Consider the following 24,095-nt stretch of genomic DNA (forward strand, 5'->3'; position numbering starts at 1 on the left):
CTACACCCAACAGACACACCAACTGACATGAAAGGTTGATAAATAAATACCACTCTTAATAAAGTAATATTAACGCTCCTTGTAGGCTACTATTGTTGTAATGTGTTTCTTGATAACCTACAGCCAAGAAGCCTACATGTGTGAAGGTAGACTGTCATATGACCAAGTCACCTGATTATCATGAGATATTTTTTTCTGCCACGACAGGCCACAACACAATATTGTTGATTAGGTTAATAACGAAGAGACAATCACTGGCAGACCTGAATTTTATTTCATTTAATTTAATTCAATACATTTTCCTTTAGAGGAATTGCTACTACCACAATACACTCTAATTTCCCAGGATACACTGCTGTTTACTGTCGACGGAGTGACAGTGTTCCCAGAGAGGGCTCTGATGGTACTGAAGGCTGAGATAGCTTTCCTCTATGTGGGAAGAGGGGCAGCACTTTGATACTATGTAACTGTATGTATTTATTACCAAAAGCTGACGGTGAAAAGGCAACAATTAGAAAAGGATACAGTTACATGTTGTTTTCGTTTCGGCAATGCCTCTCTTCACGTCTAACCCCTTTGACCAAGATGTTGGTAAGTTCAGAGTTCGCTAGCTAGTTTGCTAACGTAATGCTATAACGCTAGCTGTTTTAGACCAACTAATAGTTGAGTGACTAATGTTTACAACTTTAGCTATGGAACTATGATGGGTATTGACCTGACAGACTTACGTCATGTCAGTATGTGTTATTTCAGAAACTGACAGAATTACATTATATGCACGATGAGGTGGTACTGTATAAACATGATAATGCATTGCATCTGTGGTTTTAATGCTAAGAATACGTCGTTAGCCCGAGATAGCCAGCTAACGTTAGCTCGCGTAGCAATATCCAATCACAGTTAGCTTGTTGTGTCTAATTTATCCTCTCGTCAACAGTGAAACACTCACTAGAATTTATCGAAAGAGAAATGTAAGGATTGCTCTCCATGTGTTTATTTGTAGTCGCCAATACGCAGTTCCTTATTCAGCTGTGATTTGAGTAAATTAAAGTGCTATGGCAGATAGACACAATGACGCTGCACTTGTCTCCGAGATAACCAACGTTACTTCGCCAGCTAGTTAGCATGTAATCTTTGCCTGTTAAATTCACCCTGACAGCTAGTTAACATACAATTAAGAATGGCTTGATCGGTGTCTTATTGCAGAGTATGTTTATAATGATCTTCTAACCAACTGGGCTGGTTTTATAAGTCTGTCTTACGCTATGCGTCTAAGTGTAGCTAACAGCACAAGAACGTAATAAATAGCCTGCTAGCAAGCAAGCTGTAAAGTCTTAGTGGTTTCATTGGATGTAACAATGTTACCGTCTGCATCATCAACAGGGGCATCAGTGTAGTATTGTACGTGCACATTATGTGGCCATGCAACAAACATCGGCATTTTTAATGCAGATATCAGAACGGAATATCTGAATGCCCTCCTATTGTATATATCTGAACGGCTAGCTTTATTGTCTAAATACCCATCAACATTGCAGTCAGTCACATCATCAATATGATGCTATCCTAGATAGCTGCATCGTTGCCTCATGTTTTAATGCCCTAATTTTCGCCCAAACAGTAACTTTATTTATTCTGTTAATGTTCAGTAGAGCTTGATTATCATCAGTGAGCCCTATTTGTCAATAGTCAGTCTCCGTCTTGGAGAGAGAGGCGAGCAAATCATGCCTCTATCCTTCCCCCATCTGTCTTGCCTTATCCACTATAGTTGTTTACATTGAGCACGATCCAATGCTGCATGGATCTTTTCTCCTGCAGAGAAAGCGACGAGTGAGATGAACACAGCAGAGGACTGGGGCCTCATATTGGACATATGTGATAAGATTGGACAGTCGCGCACAGGGTAAGTATAGGTCATGGAGTCAGCCTGCTAAATTGTGGGGAGGATGTTTGTATTCAGCACTGACTTCTTGTCGTCTCTGAAGGCCAAAAGAATGCCTGCGGTCTATAATGAGAAGAGTCAACCACAAGGATCCACATGTAGCCATGCAGGCATTGACGGTAATGAGACTCAGAAACATGACATTAGTTATTATGGCTTTTTGATGGCATGATGATGCATTATTTTGAGTGCTATATATCATTTCACAAAATACCAACAATTAACAGACAGCAGTTTGAATCTTGTGTCTTGAGTAAGACCATGTCATTATTTGGTCCGGTACACACTGTTGTAATTGACCGATCACAGTATGACACTGTAAATTGTGCTATATTATGTTGTTTGAGTGGGCAAAAAGCTACGAGTAGATTTTGATTTGAACTCAAATGTGGTATGTTTAACAACACCATTGAAAACAGAGGGTTTGTTTTGTAGGAATTACATACCCTTTATATTTATTGTATTTGCATATCATATATTGTTCTGCTGTAAAAAATTATTCTACTAAATTACTTAATGAATCGTCATGCATCTCCCACCCAGCTACTAGGTGCGTGTGTATCAAATTGTGGCAAGATATTCCACTTGGAGGTCTGCTCAAGGGAGTTTGCTAGTGAAGTCAGCAATGTCTTGAACAAGGTAGTCATCTCTCTCTCACATACACACACACACACACACACACACACACACACACACACACACACACACACACACACACACACACACACATAGTATCCACTGAAGATGTCAACTCCACTGTCATCAACACATTGGTCAGTGGAACTGTTGTGACACTACTTCTGCAGGGTCACCCTAAGGTGTGTGAGAAGCTGAAGGCGCTCATGGTGGAGTGGGCTGAGGACTTCCGCAACGACCCTCAGCTTAGCCTGGTGTCAGCCATGATCAAAAACTTGAGGGAGCAGGGCGTTACATTCCCTGCTGTGGGGTCACAGGTGAGGGAGGGGTGCATGCATTCCCACAGTGGACTTTTGGCTTTCGGCATTCAGAGTGATTTTCTCTTGAATCATCTTAGATGTGAGTTTGTAACACCTGGAATGAAATGCTCTTTGTCACATAGATGAATGTGGGGGGGTTAGCAATCGTTTAAAACCCCCTATTACACTAAAATTATACTTTGCATTTTGTGTGGTTCTTTAACGAAGGCTGCTGAACAAGCTAAAGCCAGCCCAGCATTAGTGGCGAAAGATCCTTCCACCACAACAAACAGAAAAGAAGAGGACGACCTTGCTAAAGGTAAACACTGCATACAAACATTCACTGAAGTACCAAATCAATCAGGAAGTTACAGGGGATGAAGTTATGAAAAAAAAACGTGGTAGCAGTGACCGAGAAACTGGCTTGTTATTGTACCAATATTTCAGTGCTGCTTATTCATGGCCCTTACCATAATCATATGGCTCAGGAATGTTGAGTACAGTGGCCATCCATACATCAATATCATCAAGTAACAAAATTGTGTAGTGGAATTCAACTCCTTTTTTTAAATTGGGTCCAGTCTGTTTATTTGTGTGAAAAAAGCCATAGATCATTCTAGTAAGCCCCCCTCTCCATCTCTCAGCCATTGAGCTTTCTCTGAAGGAGCAGAGGCTGCACCCTCAGACGTCCCTGTCTGGCCTCTACCCCAGCGCCAGCAGCCTGCTCGCCACCAGCAAGCCAGAGGGGCGTAAGGTGCGTGCCATCTACGACTTTGAGGCAGCCGAGGACAACGAGCTCACCTTCAAGTCTGGAGAGATCATCACCATTCTGGATGACAGGTGCTCCTCTCGCAATGGTCCCTGCATATTTTTGTTCAAAGACTCTGTTTCTGAAAGTTAAGCATGCCTGTGCTTTGGCCGTCCTAAACGAGGGAGGCACCCATAGAGTAAAGGCAAAAAAGTTGGACAAGCGCACGGATCGGAGATCACTGAAATACTTACACAGGAAAGCCATGTGCATATTATTTCTGTCACGTGTCTCTTTATTGGTAAACCACTGAAACAAACTTAAGATAGGAAAATATGTCTTGAGTTGAGGTGTGAGAAGCGCTCCTATATTTTAAACGCGTCCGTAAGGAGCACCAGTGCACGTGCATGAAGCTCTCTTTGCCGTCTTTTCCTCACAGTGACCCCAACTGGTGGAAGGGTGAGACGTACCAGGGAGTGGGCCTGTTTCCCTCCAACTTTGTGACGGCAGACCTGACGGCGGAGCCTGAGATGAGTTGAGTGGCACCTTTCTGTTCGCCTCCTTTGCTGGATGGAAGCCTCTCAGTGTTCTTTTCCCAGACACACCCTTAAGTAATCTGCTCTAAGTGTCTTGGCTCTGAACAGGATGTTGAGTCATGTTCGGGAATACATTCAGTTAATAAGTTGGAGCGGTGGTGTCTGAACCCCCCACCCCATTAGGTTTTCGGTGCTTGGTTTCATAATTATCATTTTATCCATCGCAGTGAAGGCTGAGAAGAAGACGGTCCAGTTCAGCGAGGACATCCAAGTGGAGACCATCGAGCCGGAGCCAGAACCAGTCTACATTGATGAGGTGAGACAAGATGGCCGGTTGGCGAGTCTGAACAATGATGCATATCTGTGCTCCCCACAGGCCCGACGATTACCTGCTGGCACAAAAGTGGTCCTTTTTAAGACAATATTTTGAATTATTACATAATATATTTCACAGATCCAACCCCCCAACTGCCCCCTCCACCTACCCACATAGGAAGAGTAAGACAAAGTTAAAAGAATTAAGAAAAACATTTACTCTAGTGTGTACAAAGATGGTTCTGTTTGGAACCGTACTGCTTGGTCACCTGCACCTTCTTCTGCCGCCTGGACCGTCTGTAATTGATAACAAGCTTGAATCTAATTTGGCCTCTGCATTTCGTCTCACTGTTGACTGCAATTGTAATTTCACGTCAGATTAACTGACATGTGTAATTATTCGGCTTCTGCTTGTATTTATTGTTATTTAAGGCTATGTGCTAACGTTGGTGAAGGTCTGTGCTGCTGTGCTTCTGTCATTCTTCTCACGCCGTATTCTCTCAATATATTTTTGAATACGCATATCTGCTGAGTAAATGCATGAAAAATGACCTTAGCTGAAGTGAGTCTGTTTCTTCGTAACAGCCATACAACTGCAAAACAAATTAAAATCGTTCTTATATTTAGCCTTGACATCTTTGCTGCATGTTGGGCAATGGTCAGGTTATGTGAGCTGTATACTCTTAGGTCTTGTATCTACAAATGCTTTCTTTCATTAAATGACAAAAGTCAAAGAACTATAACACAATAAGGAGAACTTGTTGCTTCATCTGGGCGTGCTTGTAAACTATCGACCGTGTCTGCGTCTTCTAATGTAACACCAGATAACGTCTCTCTCTGTTCAGAGCATGCGAGACCCTTCTCATGATAGCAGAACCAACAGGTACGGGAGGGGTCATTCTCTCGGACGGATACAAACATTATGACCAAATACACACAATATCCCGGCTGTTGCTTGTTCAGCTAAACAGTATGGTTACTATTAGCTAGTCACTCCCATTTAAATCAATCAACACCATTTTTCATTGGAACGCATCCGGCACAGCTTTAAATGTGTAAATATCCGCAACAGTAATGTGTACAATAAGACTCACACGTTATTCCTATTGTGCTTTCCAGGAGAAGATGGACCAGTTGTTGCAGATGATCCAGAGTGCAGACCCAACAGATAACCAGTCGGACCCTGTAGAGCTTCTGCAGCTGGAGGGTATGTTAATAAGCCTTCAGGCTCATAAAAATATTGCTTTTGTCCAATTAGAACATGCCAAGTGCTCCTGTTGATGTTAGAACCTTGTTTCCCCTAGTTCATTTAGGCCTGTATAATGTTGTTTTGGTGTCAGAGTGCATCTATCTGCACATGCTAACGGTTTTATTTCTCCTTTGTTAGGTGCTTGTAACCAGATGGGGCCGCTCTGTGATCAGAAACTGGAGGACATTGACAGGTGCTGTGTGTGGAACTTCTCAGTTCTCAGATTATGATTTGCAATAGTCACGGAAATCCCAGAAATGATGCATTTGTAATCATACTCCTATTTGTAATTTTATTTCCACTAGTATTGACGGTACAAAGTTCTATTTATACCCAGAGTATCCCCTGTGAGCTGTGTTGTGGTGTGTCTTACAGGAAGCACTCTGAGCTGTCTGACCTGAACGTGAAGGTGATGGAAGCGCTGTCCATGTATGCCAAGCTCATGAATGAGGACCCAGTGTACGCCATGTACGCTAAACTCCAGACCCAACAGTACTACATGCAGCAGCCGCCAGCTAATGGTTCCCAACAGGTACAGATACAGTGCCTAATAAAGGTGCAATGTTGCACTGGAATATTGTCCAACTGTACGGTACGGCCTCTACAGTTCAGTATGCATATGTGAACCAAGGTATTATGGTACGCCTGTCAAAACTTGCCTACTGCGCAGCTGTTTACTTGTACGTTGTACATGCTGGAGTTTATCAGCAAATTGTATGCAAATAAGGGCTGGAGAAAACAAAATTAGCTAAACTTGACAATGGCAAATGCTAGCTAGACCGAGAGAAGACAATTTGGAGAGGCGCCACTTTCAAATCCACTGTGTGGAAACATTTTGGATTCAGTGTTAAATATGATGACGAGGGTAGAAGACTGTAATCAAACAAAGTAGAGTCTGCATGTGTTGCTTTGCCACTGTTGGCTACTTGATGTCTCATTTACATCGCCATCACTCAGCCGTATCCCAGTTAAGGCAAGTAGAGTCCACCCTCCCGTTAGTTAAAAAAATATGATGCATACCGAACAGTGGGCCCATTGTACCGTTGCATCCGTAGTGCCTAACCACCAGGGTTGCTGTTAGGTGTAAGTTCTATTCCTTTGATTTAATATTAGAATTATGTGTCATTTAACACTGGTGGACTCATATGGCATGAACTGTGTCAAGGTAAACATGAATTAGTTATTGCCCATTGATAATGACCACACTGAGCTGGTTTTACATATCCGAGCTTTGCTTGCTGTGTGTGAGCAGGTGTACCCAGGCCAGACGCCAGGAGGTTCATATGCGGTGCAGGGCTACGGTGTACCCCTGGAGCAGCACCCCTCCCAGCACCAAGCAGGAGGCACCATGCCAGGCCAGCCCAACCCCAGGTACTCACCAGGTTTCACCACAACTAACCAGAACTGAGGCAGCCAATGTGGGTTTGGAGTCTGTGGATCAACGGCACTGTTTATTTTTTGTCTGGTCGACTCTGAGTTAAACATTTGGAACTTTGACAATGTCGCTGGATGTGACTTTTCGTAGTCATAGCAACTGGGTGTCATAATGCATCAGGGGTGCTGTGATTTAGAATGGTACTATTTAACAAATTAACAAAATTAGCTAATGAACCTGGCAATTTAAAAAGAAAATTATTATTATTTGTTTCCATTTTCTTCATTCTGTTTGTCTCAACAACATGCTGATTGACAGACTATTAACCCACATTTTGGACTAATTACAAATGTTTGAATAAATGTGTTGCATGCTCCTGGCACTGTTGCTTAATTGTTACAAAACATACATTCTGAACAGTGATGTAAACAGTGTCAATTCTGTGAGAATAAACGCGTTGCCTTCTTCAATCTCTTTTTCTGTTTCAGTGACGTGCACATGTATATGGCCCAGCCTGGCGTCTATGGCCCAAACCCAGGCAACATGGTTCCAGGTGACGTGCCCCCCTATCAGAACCCCTCCGGTGTCCCAGCCGGAATGGGCCCGCCCCCTAGCTACGCCCAGAGCCTTCAAGCCCCTTCTGACGGCCAGCAGGCCCCTTACCCGGCTGACAAAGCCTTGCTATAAAGGCTGGCACAGACTAAGACCAACCAGTCCCCTCTCCAAATTTCTGTCCTGCAAATGCGCACACACACGTACATACAGTCATGCAGATTCCCAGGCCCGATTCTGTACATAAAAAGACTTACAAATTCTCTCAGAACAGAAACACTAACTCTTACTGCAACATACACACATACATATGTACACACTCTTGCAAAATTGACACACCCACACAGTCCAAATAGGTAGGTTTTTACCACTGATTATGTTGACAGTCAGTGGTGAAGAGGAAATTAGTATCTTTTTGCTTTTTTTTTTTTTTTTTTTTTAAAAGACTGGACACTTATCAGAACGGAACACTGTCATTTCATGTGACGGCATCTATCATTTTTAGAAGCACTACAGACTGGAATCCACGTTGAGGAAGCCTGAGTGGACCGTGCCAGAGAGGAAGGGAAAGGAAGAAGCATGCATACTTTGTACATACAGTACCGTCTGCCTGCACTGGGCGCCGTAGCGTCGTGTTTGTCATTGCAGGTCCCTGATTGGACAGCCGGGGCCCCTCCCTCAGTGTCCTCATAACTCATTGAAGTCCTCATAACGTACGCTGCCTCTGAGGACCTGTTGGAGGGGAAGATCACACACACACACACACACACACACACACACACACACACACACACACACACACACACACACACACACACACACACACACACTACAGGTCCTAGCTGGGTGTTAAGGTCAAGCTCCCCAGATGTCTTTAGGCGTCTGTTTTTCTCAGTGTTACCAATGCATTATTTTGTAGCGTGACTTTTAATTTATATTATATTTGATTATTGTTATTACTATTTTTAATGCACATGCGTGTGAAGAAGCGGAAACACAAAAGGACAGAAATATTCTACCTAATGTATATTTAAGAGGCTCGGGACTCCCATTTTAGATTTATTCTGTAGATTCAGAACGGCTGCCTGCTCCGGAGAACCGGAGCGTCACACTGCACGCCAAGGTAGCTATTATTACTGTACGTCCATGCACTTTTGGTTTTAGCCTGACATCTCGGAATGTTTCAGTTTCAACACTAAAGACCACACCCCTGACTGAATACTGAAAATCCACAGAAATGGAAAAAACCCGGTCTGCCGATCTCAAGCAAAGCTAAGTTTAAAACTCTACTGAAGAATGCACTCCTTAAAGCATTTCAAGCGATAGGTTGATCTATCGATTTGAGTTAGTTGATTGATTGACTGACTGACTGACTGACTGACTGACTGACTGCTTATTCTTTTGAAGACATGAAATGAAGATGGCCATCTTGGCTTCTTTTAATTTACTGGTTAGACTGATGGCCCCCTGCATACCCCCAAGCCAGTTTCATTTGTGCTGGATTATCAGATCAGGTTGTCGTCTAAATGGGCTTGCTGTATCTTGAGTGGGGATAGAGTGGTGCCCTCTGATCTTCCGAAGGTTTTCTCTTACCTAGAGTGATCCTCCTGCGTTTGTCCTCCCTCCCCCCCCCCCCCCCCCCAAGATGAAGTGTGTAAGATATAAAACATGTTTTCGGAAAACTGTCTGCCCTGGGACCACATGCCAGTCTTAAATAAGCACTCCTTTTTTGCACATGGTGTTGGGAGGTCGATGTCCCAGATCTAAACTGTGTCCACAGGGAAACGTGACTTTGTTTTTATGTTTTGACTAAAAAGAAAAAAGGGGGGGTTCTTGTGTCAGTTCTGCAGTTATGTTCCAATGTAGCCAGCTGTTTGTATGTACAATTTTAATAATCTTAACTATGATTAGTATTCACAATAAAACTAGGCCAATGTACATAACGTGTTATTTTGTCTTGATATTGGTCTTTGTCTTTGGCACAAGGTGTTTTAGTACCCACCAGCTAATTAGTTTTATAATATAGTCTATTCACTACAAAGCTTACTTTCAGGTTATTCAGGTGGAAAGGGAATAATTTAACATCATCAAACTCTTATGATGTCTGTTGAATAATTTTCTAGTGAAACCACATGAAGTAACAAAATAGTCAATCAAAGCTAATATAAATATAATGTTTATTTTTTGTGTGTTGGACTGCAGCAGAACAGTTGACCATTACAGTTTTTCTCCATTGCTTTTGGATCATTTCACGAAACAGAAATTACACTCTCAAAACAACACGTGCAAACCTCCAAACCACTGGGCACTTGGTCACAACAGATTGGATTTTCTCATTCCGTTTAATGAAATTGCAATTGCTTTAGAACATTCTTGTAAATGACAAGTACAATTGCCTACAGTTTGCACAAATTTCAATTGATTTAGCATATCTTTGAAAATGGTTAGGATCAATTGCCTTCAGTTAGCCCAATTACCAATTGAATACATCTTGCTGGTCTAAACTGACTGTTGCTTCTTAGTCAAGTTGTTGTTCTCTGCAAAACATGTTGGCATCATTTCCTTGGGTACATCATCACCTCCACAATAGTTCACTCCACTGTCAAAATCCTTCAGGCACATAATACCATGAAAAACATGGTATATACTGTAATATGGATCTCTTAGATCATCGGCTTAATTTTCAGTTGCAACTAGAACCTCACTGATCAAGGGGGAGATTCACACATTCGATCACCGATCACACAGTAAGTTTAGCTAGCTGACAGGTCCTATCCAGGAGTATAAATGCTTCCATCAAATATCTAGAGCTTGACCAAGTTCAGTACAATTTAAGAACATGGAAGCACCTGTCCAGGGAAACAACCAATGGCAACTGCCTGCTCAAGGAAGAGGAGGTGGAAGAGGAGCCAGGGTGGATGTCCCAGGCCAGCGCATGGGCAACATCACCATGTGTGCTACCATTTCAGAGAATGGTGTAGTCACCATCATTCCCAGTCTTGGCCCATACAACACCCAGAAGCTCCTGGTGTTCTTGGACCGCTTGCACTCTGATCTTATCCCTCTACATGAGGGGTGTTTGGTAGGGCCTTACTTGCCTACATTTGTCACTGTGTGGGACAATGTAAGCTCCCACCGTGGCCCACTCATTAGGGTGTGGTTCGCTGCCCATCCAAGGATGCTGATGGTGCTCTTATCACCTTACAAACGTACCTCAATCTTATCTAGGAGTTTTTTTCTGCATGGAGGTGGAGGGTCTACGAGCATTGGGCTCTAAACCAGAGGTCCCTTCTCCAGGCAATGGATGCGGCTTGTGTCGATGTCACAGCAGATCAGTGTAAGGGTAGGTTGCGGCATGCACACCAATTCTTCCCCCGTTGCATAGCAAGGGAGAACATCAGATGTGATGTTGATGAAAATCTGTGGCCAGACAGACATGAGCGCGAAGATGAGCAGGAGAGTGAGGACGAAAACGCAACTCCAGCTTTGCTTTACTCTACTGTATGTGTTGTTACAGTATTGTAGGCTATACATAACTTTAGTTGATGTGCTATTTGTTTGACAGTATATTGTGCTGAACACATTTTCTGTTTCTGTTTGGCATTTTCTGTAACAATTACTGTAACAATTTCCAAGGCAGTATGAGTGCAATACAGTATGTGATGTGAAACCTTGTTGGCTCCTCTTGAATTCATCTTTTTTTTCTGTTTGATACACATAGTATTCTGGAAAGAAAACATCTACCACAGTAACCATTCAGTGTCAAAGGACTAAGCCAAGATTGAAATATGCACATGAGGGATATTTATATGGTCCCCTGCCATACTGACAAAACATCTAAACGTTTTGACCTGCAGTGTTTAAACAATGCCAAAGGGACTTTTCATTTTGGGGGCACTGACTATTTGTATGAGAAAAGGAATAAGTTTTGACTGATGAGTTGTCTGTTTTGGGAGAGACTGCCACTAGGTGGAGATGAGTCGTTAAGTTCTAACCAACCGAAATAATTCTGTAATGCCCGTGCACACAGCATTTTGAATGTGATCGGTTGACTGTAACTATGCTGTACAAAAGTTATCTTTACTACGTTAGTTGTACTTATATTTTGTCGAACTGCAATAACAACAGGGCAATACCAGCCATCAGCGCAAAATACTGAAACAGACTTAAAGTTCTCATAAAGAGTGGCGTGACTAGTGCATTGATGGAGCAATAAAAATATACAGCGAGTGCCGTGTTAGCAAAGCAGGTGTCCAGAGTCCACTCCAGACCAGGATGTGCTGAACCGTGTTAAGACGGCGTCTGTGACTGAGGCTGTGCTCTGCTCTGTAGCTCTCCACATCTAGAAGCCCCTCGACGTCTGTCAGGATGCTGTCTGGAAAAACGGTCAAAGTTGTCCTTTACGAGGTTATCCAGTTTGCCTGTCTATGTGTGCCTGTGTTCATAGTCATGGAGCGCTTTGCATCTCTGATGCGCCACGTCCGGGGTGGCGACCTAACCGCATACTGGCTGGTGGTGGCTGCCTCCATTGCCTATGTGACTACTGTGTCCTTACTTGTGTGGGTGCCTCTGAAGTACTTTATCCTGACGTCCAAGAGATTCATCTCTGAAATAACATCTTGGTGAGTGTGGTATGGAAATTAGCTTGAAGGCAAACCAAGTTTGTAGAAACCATTGGAAAACTGTAGACATGGGTGAGCAGAAATGTTGCCCACTTCTTGTTTACTTCTTAAAAATATGGAAATATGGGCTATATTTGAATGATGATTTCAGTAACCTACAAGACGCCACAGGGCATGTACATTGTACCTAGTAAATTCCCAGATATTAGTTGAAATGCCAAGAAGGATCATCCTCATTAAAACCATGGCTTTCCAACCAGCTGTGTCATGGGCTCCATCTGATATGTCAACTTTTGGAAGGCAGATGTTCAGTTACTGTCTTGAGAGATTATAAAATGAGATATATGAAAAAAAAAATATATAAAATATGTGCTCTTTTTTCAGGAGACCAATAACACTGGCTTATGTGATTGTGTGTCCATTGCCATGCTTTGGCATTCTCCTCGCTAGCGCCAAGGTACAGATATCATGTTACTAGAAGAAAGGGTTGTTACAAATTCATATATTTAAATTATGTCATTTATTTACAAATATTTTAAACAGTATTGCTGGCACAAAATGCCTAGAGAAAGTCCAAATATCAGAGCTGAGGTATTCAGTAACTCACAGTGAAAACAACAGGTTTTCCATTAACCTGTAAACTGTGCGTAAAGAGCTGTGGAATGTCAAGCCTAATGTGACTAAAGTTTTATTACTTTGATCATAAAAACCAAACTAGACTTTGTCATACTCATTAGTGTTTTCATACCAAATGGTGCTGTACAGGTACTGAGAACTCTCCTCTAAGTAGTTGTAAAAGCATTTGTGTTGGACTGGGAAATCATGTCCTGTCTTCTTCTTTCAAATCCTCAAAGGTGCAAGTTGATGGTGGCCACCGGTTTGACCGTCTCACAGAGCTTGCAGTGTCCTTGGTCCTCATTGCACTGATCATTGTGGACATTGTGGAAAGAATCCGGCCTTACCGCCTCACTGGACAAGGTAAGGAGACTTGCGATCCTATCCTCATTAACTACATGGATAAAATGTATGTCCTTACAATTGACATTGTTTAAATCTTCTGAAGCTCATTTGTATTGCTGTGATTCATTTCATACGTCTCCTGTTGACTGGAAGCTGAGGGTCTGGAGCCTGACTTCGAGCTGCCCGCACCGGTCCTCACACACCTGGAGCAGGTGGCCACCGTGTCGTCCCAGCTCAGCCCAGAGCGAGGCCAAAACGGCTCCGTGCAACAGACACCAGAGTCGGGGAATGGGTCCTTGGGGAACCGGTGGACGGGCGAAGAAGGCTACAGCAGGCCGGCCTCTAGAAGCGCGTACCTCTACTCGTCCTCTCGCTATCCCTCGGGACGCCTGCGTGCCTTGTGGATCAGAGACCCGAGGGTGGAGGCGCTTGTGGAGAGCTTCATCTTCTGGATGGACACTACGGAGATGGTCCGGGTGGCAGAAGTATCCACTGTGTACTACTCAAACTGGATCTTTCCAGTCTATATACTGGCCTATCTCTCCACGCTGCGGGTGGTCGCCACACCAAATAGCCCACTTCTGCCATTTTTAGGGGTTGTCCTTCAAGACCTGCCCTTCCTGGTCATCAGGATATGCTTGGTTGCTGTGTTTGGCCACGTGACACCCCTCCTGTATATCATGAAGAACCTACTTGTGTGCCTGACGTACGTTTACTTCATCTTTATGACCAAGCTTAAGGTCTTTAACAGGACAAGCATGTTCTGAGGACTGTAGACACATGTCATTAACAGATACAGAGATAGCTGTAAGAGAAAACCAATGGATGAAGTAATTGTAAAACTGATGGTGTATTATACAATATGCTATATATTGATGAGTAGAATACCTCATTTATTTTGCTGTGAAGTCATATTAATGTAAATATTATAGAGTTGTAAGGTTGCTTTGAGTGAAATGTTGTAAGAATACTAGTTAGCTGTCTTTACACTCCGACAGCCATTCAGGCAGAGCTGGGGTCAATAATGAACAACTTAAAAAATTAGCCAACCATTCAGTAGTTGTCATACTAGCTAGCTAGGTAAGAATGACAAAAACAGGGCTGTATTGGGTGCCCATGTGATATTTAGTCCAGTTGACTGGAGAGGCGTGTGTAAAAATAGCTAGACAATGTCACTTTAAGTGAGTTGATTCAGTTACTTCATACTGGCCAAAATCACTTGGAGCTTATGAATTTATAAATGAATATTTTGTCGTGTTTGGTCATTTGAGATACATATTTGTGTTTTACATATTTATAATATAAAGTATGTATAGTGAACCTGGAATATTTTGAAAATATGTATATACACGTTTGATTGCAGCCTTAGGCCTGTCTTTCTTCCAAGGTTATGTTTACATTTTTGTTTGTGTGCACACATTTTGTGCAATTTTTTTTCTTTTTTTGTGGGTAACTGCAATGGAACATTACATCAACAAAAAAGTGCAGGTACAAATTACAGTAGAACGAAGGCTGAGTTTGATATCTTTTGTTCAGATTCAGTTTCCGTTGCTTGATTCTATTGCAATGTTAACATGTAATTCAGCCTTGCTTGCTTGTTTTATTCGGCCCTGTCTGTTCTTGTATACATTTTCCAACCCAACAACAGTTTCACTTTTGTAAATAGAGTTTAAGGAATCCAAAAACAAGGACATAAGATAAATACTGTGCTTGATGTACAGGATTACTGTCTTTTGTCCCTCCTTTAAAATTACATCTTAACTGTGGGCATAGATGCATTTTGTAGAAAGTATTTTGTCTACAGAAAAAAAAACGCATATGGTCCCTCCATATGCCATCATTAAATTGTAGGTAATCTGGTTAGTTGAACGCATGAGGCAGCTAGTGCAATCACTATGAACCATTGAACCAACAGTAGAACTGAACCGTTACTGGTTTTGAGTTCTTATAGCGCCAGCTAGTCTGTTGCTGTTCCAAATGCCTCCCCTGGTTCTGGATCCACCGAAGTTCTGGTCCAGAACCCATCAAGAGTCATCCACTGCCAGGGCTTGGCCAGCCCCACCAGCAAAGACCAGCATATGACCTCTAGTGACCTTGTCAGGACTTCAACACTCAACCAACACTGCTCCGGGTTAGTGCTACTTCACTTCACTGTATGTGTTCACTGGGTGCTGTGTGTGACACTACCCTGGATGGGTCAAATGCAGAGGTGGAATTCAGAGTGTTAAAATGACCTCTGCCATAGAGTCACTTTCACTTCACTTCACTGATCAAGAAGTGTTGGTCTTCCAGCATAAGCCACAATTGCGCAGCATGTCATGCAGACTTATCATCAGTGTTGGTGTTACAATACAGAGATGAATATTCTAGAAGTGATGGATAGCTAGTGATGGGGGTGCCATCTGCACCATAATATTGCTCTGAGACGGCAGCAGCAGCTTTTTGTCCCTCTTTGTACTACATCTGTGTGCATTATTCATGTGAATGTGACCTTGGAGCTTCTTGAGTGTGAGATACAAGCAGATGGATTCAGATGGATGTTTGTGCACTATCTCCAGCCGTCCGACAGCAGGGCACATCCAGTCAGAGTTATGCCCCCCGGTACGTTTGTTGTGTGATGCATTGCCCAAGCCCACATAATAGGCACTGCAACAGAGCTGCCAAACATTCACAGAGAAAATAAATCCTTCCTCGAAAATAATATATATATCACAGTCCTCTCCGTGGTAGGTTATCTATCTATGTTCGGTAATTAAAACTGAGAAACAATAAGCACCAAAGCAACAGACATGATTTTTAATGCTCAAGTGAAATAATCGGAAAGTCACCCATTGTTCTTATGTGAATTTCTTTTGTCTTTGACTGTTTTAAAATTAAATGTTTTTCTTGTTCAACCTTAATTAGTTTGATATATTATACATGAATGTCAAGAAACATGCAAAGGGTGTTGGATTGTGTTTTCCTCGAAAAAAACACTGCCTACTTCAAAGTGTGTCGCAAACCCTCAGAGCATAACCTCTATTCATTCAAGATTTATCATCATCAGAATATTGAGCAGCCACTGCAAAAGTAATTCTACATGCTATCTTCTGCCCCCACACCAGGAGGCAATCGCAAGAGAGGGAGACAGAAAGGACACACATGCAGACAGTCTGACAGATAACAGAAAAAAAGAGTATAGACTGTTAACAGAGAAAGATGGATGGATGGAGTGATGGAGAGATGTCTGCTGATGTCCACCACTGAGTGATGTGCCTGTTTGTGTGTGTGGGAGGGGATTGATCTGTGTTTGACATGTATGTCTGTATAGCTCCATGCCTGAGGCTGTGTGTGTGTGTGTGTGTGTGTGCGTGCACTGTGATGTGAGAGAGGATTTGTATAAGGGGGAGAGGGGGAGTGAGGCAGAATTGTAATCTGGTTAAACCAGCGGCGTATTTGAATTCTGGCAGTGTATCTCTTACGCTAGCGTCTCCATACCTGCCCTTGCATGCAGAACAACAGGCAGGAGAGAGAGAGAGAGGGAGAAAGAGAGGGAGGGAGAGAGAGAGAGAGAGAGAGGGCAGGAGGGAGAGAGAGAGAGAGAGGGCAGGCAGGAGGGAGGGAGAGAGAGAGAGATGGCAGGCAGGCAGGAGGGAGAGAGAGAGAAAGAAAGAGAGAGACAGAGAGAGAGAGAGAGGGGGCAGGCAGGAGGGAGGCGCAGCCGCTACCCCACCATCACCATCACCACCCCCTTCCCCCTCCCCCTCCCCACTACTCCTCCAGCACAGGAGAGACAGCCGTGACTCAGGTAATGAGGAGTGCCTGTGACAGAGCAGCACTCACTCTCAAGGAGCGATGGGGGGGGGGGGGGAGCCATGGATCAAAACCCCTTTAAGATGTGGTGGTGAGAGAGGGGGGGAAGAAGGAGGGAGAGAGAGAGGGAGAGAGAGAGAGAGAGAGGAGGAGGATCAACAGACAGGGAGGAGCTCGGGGGGGGAGAGGTAGTCGAGACAGAAGCGGCGCACACAGCGAGCGAGCGAGCGACTGAGCGACTGACTGAGCCAGTGAGGCTGGAGCCAGCCTTCTGCCCGGCGTGCACTGGAGACAGGGAATGCACACACAGACGTGGCTGGCACGCCGCGCTCTGATTGGACGCAGCACGAGGGGGTTAAAAAAAAAGAAAGAACGCTGACGCAGGAAGGAGTGCATAGGAGAAGGAAGAAAATGACATTTGCGCCGTGTATCAATCCCACACCCAGGGCTCGCTGCTGAGCTTGGGGGGGAGTGGGGGCCGCCGGTGGTAGGGGGTGCTAGTGGTGGCGCTGGTGGTGCTGGGGGGGGGGGGGAGCAGTAAATAAATAAAAAGCAGAGGAGAGAGGAGGCGAGGAGGAGGAGGTGAAGTGCACCCCTGCAAGGATGAGGGAAACAATCGCACACCTGGAGGCACCAGTAGTGAGTGCGCTGGAAGCATAGCCTCTGGATCTGTGTCATTCTTTTTTTGGAGGGGAACGACAGCAGCTGATCTTTGATGATTTTTTAAGCCCCTCTCCACACGCCAAAAAAAAAAGAAGCTTTGTTTCGTCTCTCCATGGCGTTCTTAGAGGGCTCGGAACATCCGCAAACTCGTCCAAGCGCCAGACCTGTGGCGAGGCTCTCAGTCTGCACGGAGTGATTCTACAGGCTGCAGCCGCGGCAGCTGTGGGGCGCTGGACTGGCCGTGGTGAGGGGATGGTGAGGGGATGTCTCGGCCAGGTTGAAGACACCCCGCCCCTCCCCTCAGTGCCTCTCCTTGGCTGTGCTACTAGGACTCGACCCCCCTGGTTGTCCTCTTGATGTATTGCTGTGGTCTGGGTCACTGGCGGAGAGTACAGTCCACCTATGTGAGTATCACTGAAGGCTTTTAATGCAGAATGTTGAGGAAATGTCACAGGTGAGGGGGGAAGTGTGTGTGTGTGTGTGTGTGTGTGTGTGTGTGTGTGTGTGTGTGTGTGTGTATGGGGTGGTGTTGGTGGTGGTTGGACCGGACCAAGCAACAGTTCCAAGAATGAAAGGGGACAAGAGACATGTTATGTGACTTTGTCAATGCACCAGGCAACAGATGCAATGATGTGGCCATATGTTTGCGTCGAGAGGTGTTTTTAATGGCGTTTTGCATTTGAATGTTTTGCACGTGTAGAAGACGACTTGGTCACTGTAACCTTGGCACTCCAGTTGTAAAATCTTTTGCGCGGCCTCTGGCATAGGACAGTCACCGACAGGGCAGCCATCTTTATTCTTGAATCGACTTAAGTTGTTAAGTGGTGTAACAGTTGTTTGTGGGGTCATGATGGATCTGCTCTTCAACTCCTCCATCTTTATCTCCTCTGCCACCCCTCTGTTTTTACCTCTGCTTAAAACAGATAGCTTTTCCTCTCACACAACCGTTTGTATTATCGGCAGTGTTTTTGTTTTTTTTTGGACGGCTTTGTAAAAGCCATGTTGTGGCAGTGAAACTGACAGACTCCAGATGTTGTTCATCAGCAGAAATGAATGTCACCCGACCAGGTTATCTGCAGTGGCAACAGCTCACTTGCTGACTAATTCCACTGTACAGTGCAAAAATAGCAGAGGGTCTGCACCTCACGGAAGGTTACTGTGTTACCATGTCAACTAAAAAACATTCCACTTGGCACTTTTGACTTTACTGTGTGCATCTATGCGTCACATACTGTATGTAGGACCTCCTTATAATGTTCCCAATGGTCCCCCTTGAGCCTTGTCCCCTGGTGTAGCAGGTGGATGGAGTCATACTGTATCATATCCCTGCTATGTTTTCCTGCTGCTTCCGGTGCATTCTAACAGAACAGGGCATGACTCATCGGCCACGGACGTCCCGCTGAAGTCTGCCACTGTAAACACAAGACCAGGGTCACGGTGTGAGGCATCCAGCCCGTCTCTCGGCAAACCAAAAAATGATCTGAATCTAGCTCACCGGGTGAGCATGTCACAGCTGAGGCAGTGACAGATACACATTCAAACACGGGAGAGCGCTGGGTGCCGATGTGAGTTGTAAGTAGACGTGTCCTTGAGCGGCCTCCGGCCACACATGCCAGGGGTTCAACAGGTTTCCGGATGGCGACCTGTAAGTGAGTGCCTGGGGTATGTGTGCGCATGCATTTACATACAGTCCTGTTCAATTAGCATAATAGAGCTCATGCAAATGACTAGAGAGCCGGCGACACAGAGCTCTGCACATCTCTCATGGCTAATGCATTCATCTTCACCCACAGCGCCCGCGCCCTACCCTTCCTTCTCTCCCCAGCTACTGCACTAAATGCCCTCTGTTAAGACATTCAAGAATACACCAGAATAATCTATAAGACTGTGTGTGTGTGTGTGTGTGTAGCTGTGTTGGTGTGCGTGTAGGTTTGCGTGTGTGTGTGTGTGTGTGTGTGTGTGTGTGTGTGTGTGTGCAGCTGTGTGTGTAGCTGTGTGTGTGTGCGTGTAGGTTTGCGTGTGTGTGTGTAGGTGTGTGAGTGTGTGTGTGTGTGTGTGTGTGTGTGTGTGTGTGTGTGTAGCTGTGTGTGTGTGTGTGTGTGTGTGTGTGTGTGTGTGTTTGTGTGTGTGTGTGTGTGTGTGTGTGTGTGTGCAATGCGCCTCTACAGGTATGTTTGCTTCGTTACCTCCAGCCTGCTGTTTTTCTGCACAGGTGTGTGTGTGACAGGGTTCCGTTGTCCTTTGACCTCTCCCCGCTCTTATTCACTGACTGGAACTGGACTTCCTCATTGGACTTCAGTCATTGGTTCTAGCTGACATTTGGCCATTGCTCTGGTTGGATAATGACCCTGTCTGTTTTGCTGCCTCAGCTCATTTGCCTCGGTGGGTGTTACAGAGAGTTAAGGTTGTTATCAGGTCTTGTGACAAGACCATAACACTTTACAAGTAGGTCATCTGACATCATTCACTCTGCCACCTTTTTCATCAGATCACTTTGTTATTATTTTGTGGTGACGTGAAAATACGAAAGCCCTAACATACCATACATTAACATTTTAATGTGCACGCCCATTTTCTCGAGATCTCAACTCTCAACTAACTTTAAGTTATGGTCTTGAGAAAACGACATAATTAATTCAATATCTAAAAAAAAAACACTATGCTTTTAAGTTCATGTTGACCCCGGCAATTACCTCAAGCCGTGCAGGTGACCAGGCTTTTACTTTTTACGGAAAAAAACAATAAAACATTCACACAGGTTTATAGAGCTTGAATTGTTTTATTTCAGGTTTATATTGTAGTATTTTTGAGTCGGCAGCATTACTTTCGATTTGACAGGAAGCCTTGTATATGGTAATACGCTATATGGCCCAACAGGAGGGAAGGTCACTTTTCACACTGATGGACATAGAAACAGTGGACAGATAACACACAACTAACATGAGAGACCAGCTTAGGCATTCAACAGCGTGACATGCAGACGAAATTATAAAGAATTACACACACACTTCGACTAGACACAAAAGGGATACACAAGGGATACAGTGGGGGTATTATTGTAGCAGGATTATTGCAAATGTGTGTGGAGGGTTGTGTAACTGTTTCTCAATATGTGTGTGCTTAATCAGATGTGTACATGTGTAAAATAATCTCTAAATGTGTATTGAGATTGTGAATTGTTTAGATGTATCTGCAAATGTGTGTTCAGAATCTGGGTGTGCGTAACCAGATCTCTCAATGTGTAATGAGATATGCAGTATTGAGATTTGCATGCATAGATACTAATGGCTGAATGGTCAAAGTATATTCCTCCAGGAGATGTAATACAGATAAGTCATCAGTCACAACACAATTGGCTGCTGTTTACACGTGATTTGCTCTTATATATCTGGATTCTGTAAAAGTATCAGTATCAAAAAAGAGATCAGTTACACAACTCACCCCACACATTTGCAAATCTGGCAATGCACGTAGAGACAATAATACCCCCATAATGCACCACCTGACCATTGCAGCACTAACAATACCACATTACAGACCCGATGCATGCTGGGAGACAACGCATCAGTCTCCTGCCTGGAAGTTCCATTAGCCCACCCCCAACACGCTACAATATCACAGGCTAATCATGAGGTCATCTGACATCATTCACTCTGCCACCTTTTTCATCAGATCACTTTGTTATTATTTTGTGGTGACGTGAAAATACAAAAGCCCTAACATACCATACATTAACATTTTAATGCAAACGCCCATTTTCTCGAAATCTCAACTTATTTAAGTTATGGTCTTGAGATAACGACATAATTAATTCAATATCTAAAAAAAAAAAAACTATGCTTTTAAGTTCATGTTGACACAGGCTCATCACAGGCTCATCAGAAGTCTCCTGTGCAGGGCCTTGGTATCGCTGATCAGCAATGGAGTCTACCCTCAAGCTCATGCTGACTGCCACGTCCATAGAGCTGAAACTTTGCTAGCTGTCTTCTTAGATGGACACACTGGCCTATTCATTCATTATCACTCCAAAAAACTGAACAATGTATAATTTCCCCGAGATATTGAATTAATGATCTCATGAGCTCAGGAAAACAACGTTTTATTATCTCCAGATGATGTTTTGACAAGTCATTTTGTAAGTCATGTTGCAAGGAATCTGATGAAATTGTTCTGGTATAAGGCCTGGATCTATATCTCAACATTCGGTACCATTTTCAAAGTCATATACTGTATGTAATCAATTGTCCATCTAAAAAATAATTATCAATTCCCTTCATGTTGTGCTCTTCTCAGCAGTAACATTTCATTGTGCTTCCTTAGCTTAAAGAAATGCCATGTTTCATAGCTGTATGATGGATGCTCACGATCCGGTAAAAAAAGAGGCTTGGTCTGCCAATCTATACAGGATCATACCCTCCTCCCTCTCTCTCTCTCTTACGCTCTCTCTCATTTAAAGCTCTTCCTGCAGCTGTTGAGTGGGGCAGGATTGGCCATTCCTTGGTGCCAGCCTCCAGCAGAGTGGGGGGAGGGGCATAAGCCAGATGTTGGGTTGCGTTCTCATGCAGGGTTTGAGTGCATTATCAGTCCGCAGAGAGAAAGAGGGAAGCTGTGTGGGACTAAGTGGGGTGAAAATGAGGGGAGAATGAAACTTTCCGCTCCTTTACTTCCAACTGGTGACCCCTGTGCCGAGGAGTTTGAACTCGGTTTGGCTTTTTGCGCGCGTCGGGGGTCGGCCACTTAGGGCCCCTCGTCTGGGCTGAGCGGATGTGAGTGGATGCAGGGCTGCTGATCTGCAGGCGAATGTAAGGGTCGATCCGCTGACCCAGGCTGGAAGCGCCAGAGGAACCGCACCGGGACGGCCGACCTCATGGCCCTGGGGGGCGAGTAAAAGGTGAAGGAGCCGAGAGCGGAGCGGAGCGGGTGACAAAGGGAGACGGAAGAGGGGGGCCTCACGCTCCTACCACACAACCATGCCCAAATCCATCCCCAAGATCAAAAACGTCTCCTGGGTAAGTACCGGCACTAGCTGGGAGGGAACTCAGAGCCGATCATTTGACAAGGGAGAGTTGCTTAGCAGTCTGACAAGGGTGTTTTTTTTTTGGTATTGTTTTTTATTTGCTTTGGGGGTTTCGAGACCTTTTTGACCTCCTTAGGTCTTTTTGAAAACCTAATGTAAACCATCTAGAGTAATGAGCTTTGGGGAGAGTTACTTCCGTCTCTTTCAGCAGCCTTTCCTGCTGTTGATTACACCCTCCCTCCCATCACAGTGTTCGTTCGCTGTGTCCTGTCAGGAAGTTGCTCAGACCCCCGTGAAATAAGAACGCTCCCGCTGAATGCGGTGCCCTCCTTGTGGCTTCAGAAGTTTCCTCTGAAGTGGCAACTCTTTGTTGTCCGGGGGCACCACAGCCATTGTGACCCACACCACATATAAAGTGTTGACTCTCCTAGTGTCTTACAAATGTCACAGACAGGAGACAAGCAACCAATTCCAGATAAGGCGCTCCCCTGTTGTCCTCGAGGGCTCCGACAGATGTGCGGCCCAAGAGGCTGTAAACCCTGCTGTGCTACTTCTGTACACACACAGCCACAGCCACATGATAACTGATCCACACACACCGCTGGGAGTGCGGATTACTCCAAACCCGCAAAATTAAGCTTTCCTGGATGATTCCAGGCTGTCATGGCCATGTCTCGTAAAACACAAGAGCAAGGTACTGCAGAAAAAAATAAATAAAATAAAAGCCTGACACTTTGTTCAATTAAGGCCCTTGTCACCCGCCCGGCCGTCCCCCACCGCCTTCTTAGTGCAACCTTTCAAAAATGAGAATGAAATGCTGTTGGATAAAAGGAGAACAGGATTCAAAGAGAGAACCGGCCCAAGGGGGGATAAGCCATGCTAGAATTTTCCTGCTTTTCTCTGCGAGGGCTGGTATTATTTTCTGGAACGTTTTTCCTTTTTTTTGTTGTTGTTTGTTTTGTTTTTTAAGGTCAGACAGATGTTTCTTTTCCAGCTGGCCTGTGTGTAGAGCAGAGGGCTGTAATGTAGGGAAGGGTTGAGGAGAGAGAGCAGTAGGAGGAGAGCGGAGGGGAGAGGAGCTCCGCCTGCAGCCTGCGTGCTTGCTTGCCTGCCTTACCTGCCTGCCTGCCTGCCTGCCTGCACCCACAACCAATCGCCACTGAGCAGGGCTTTGAGCATGCCTCTGCATAAGAGGCTTAAAAACAGATGTGTGTGTGTGTGTGTGTGTGTGTGTGTGTGTGTGTGTGTATGTGTGTTTATGTGTGTGTGTGCGTGCTTGTGTGTGTGTTCATGTGTGTGTGTGTGTGTGTGTGTGTGTGTTTATGTGTGTGTGTGCGTGCTTGTGTGTGTAATGTTTGGGGGGAGGGGCTTGTGTGAGTGTTTTGGTGT

At 44.5% G+C, this 24,095-nt stretch overlaps 3 protein-coding genes across 3 annotated transcripts in view; all 3 read left to right on the plus strand.

Annotated features, from left to right (window-relative positions):
- Positions 1 to 259: 259 nt before the first annotated feature.
- Positions 260 to 9,579, plus strand: stam (signal transducing adaptor molecule (SH3 domain and ITAM motif) 1). Its single transcript, XM_080859657.1, has 14 exons — positions 260 to 591; positions 1,819 to 1,903; positions 1,986 to 2,061; positions 2,486 to 2,581; positions 2,749 to 2,895; positions 3,106 to 3,196; positions 3,522 to 3,717; positions 4,065 to 4,159; positions 4,389 to 4,477; positions 5,596 to 5,683; positions 5,864 to 5,918; positions 6,101 to 6,257; positions 6,978 to 7,096; positions 7,589 to 9,579. Exons 1-14 carry the CDS (start codon positions 552 to 554, stop codon positions 7,785 to 7,787), a joined length of 1,533 nt encoding a protein of 510 aa, XP_080715783.1. The 5' UTR covers positions 260 to 551; the 3' UTR covers positions 7,788 to 9,579.
- Positions 9,580 to 12,020: 2,441 nt separating this feature from the next.
- tmem236 (transmembrane protein 236) lies at positions 12,021 to 14,001 on the plus strand (the record flags this gene model as incomplete). The annotated part of the gene is made up of 4 exons (XM_080859639.1): positions 12,021 to 12,274; positions 12,659 to 12,731; positions 13,129 to 13,252; positions 13,388 to 14,001. The coding sequence occupies 4 exons, from the start codon at positions 12,021 to 12,023 to the stop codon at positions 13,999 to 14,001; spliced, it is 1,065 nt and encodes a 354-aa protein (XP_080715765.1).
- A 4,044-nt stretch (positions 14,002 to 18,045) lies between these two features.
- cacnb2b (calcium channel, voltage-dependent, beta 2b) overlaps positions 18,046 to 24,095 on the plus strand; it is a gene marked incomplete at both ends in the record, with an annotated part of 28,378 nt that continues 22,328 nt past the window's right edge. Inside the window, one exon of the mRNA XM_080858690.1 lies at positions 18,046 to 18,093. Within this exon, the coding sequence (XP_080714816.1) occupies positions 18,046 to 18,093 (48 nt within the window). The remainder of the gene's footprint in view (positions 18,094 to 24,095) is intronic.

The sequence above is a fragment of the Sprattus sprattus genome, assembly GCF_963457725.1.
Source record: "Sprattus sprattus genome assembly, chromosome: 20".
In the NCBI taxonomy this organism is placed as follows: domain Eukaryota; kingdom Metazoa; phylum Chordata; class Actinopteri; order Clupeiformes; family Clupeidae; genus Sprattus; species Sprattus sprattus.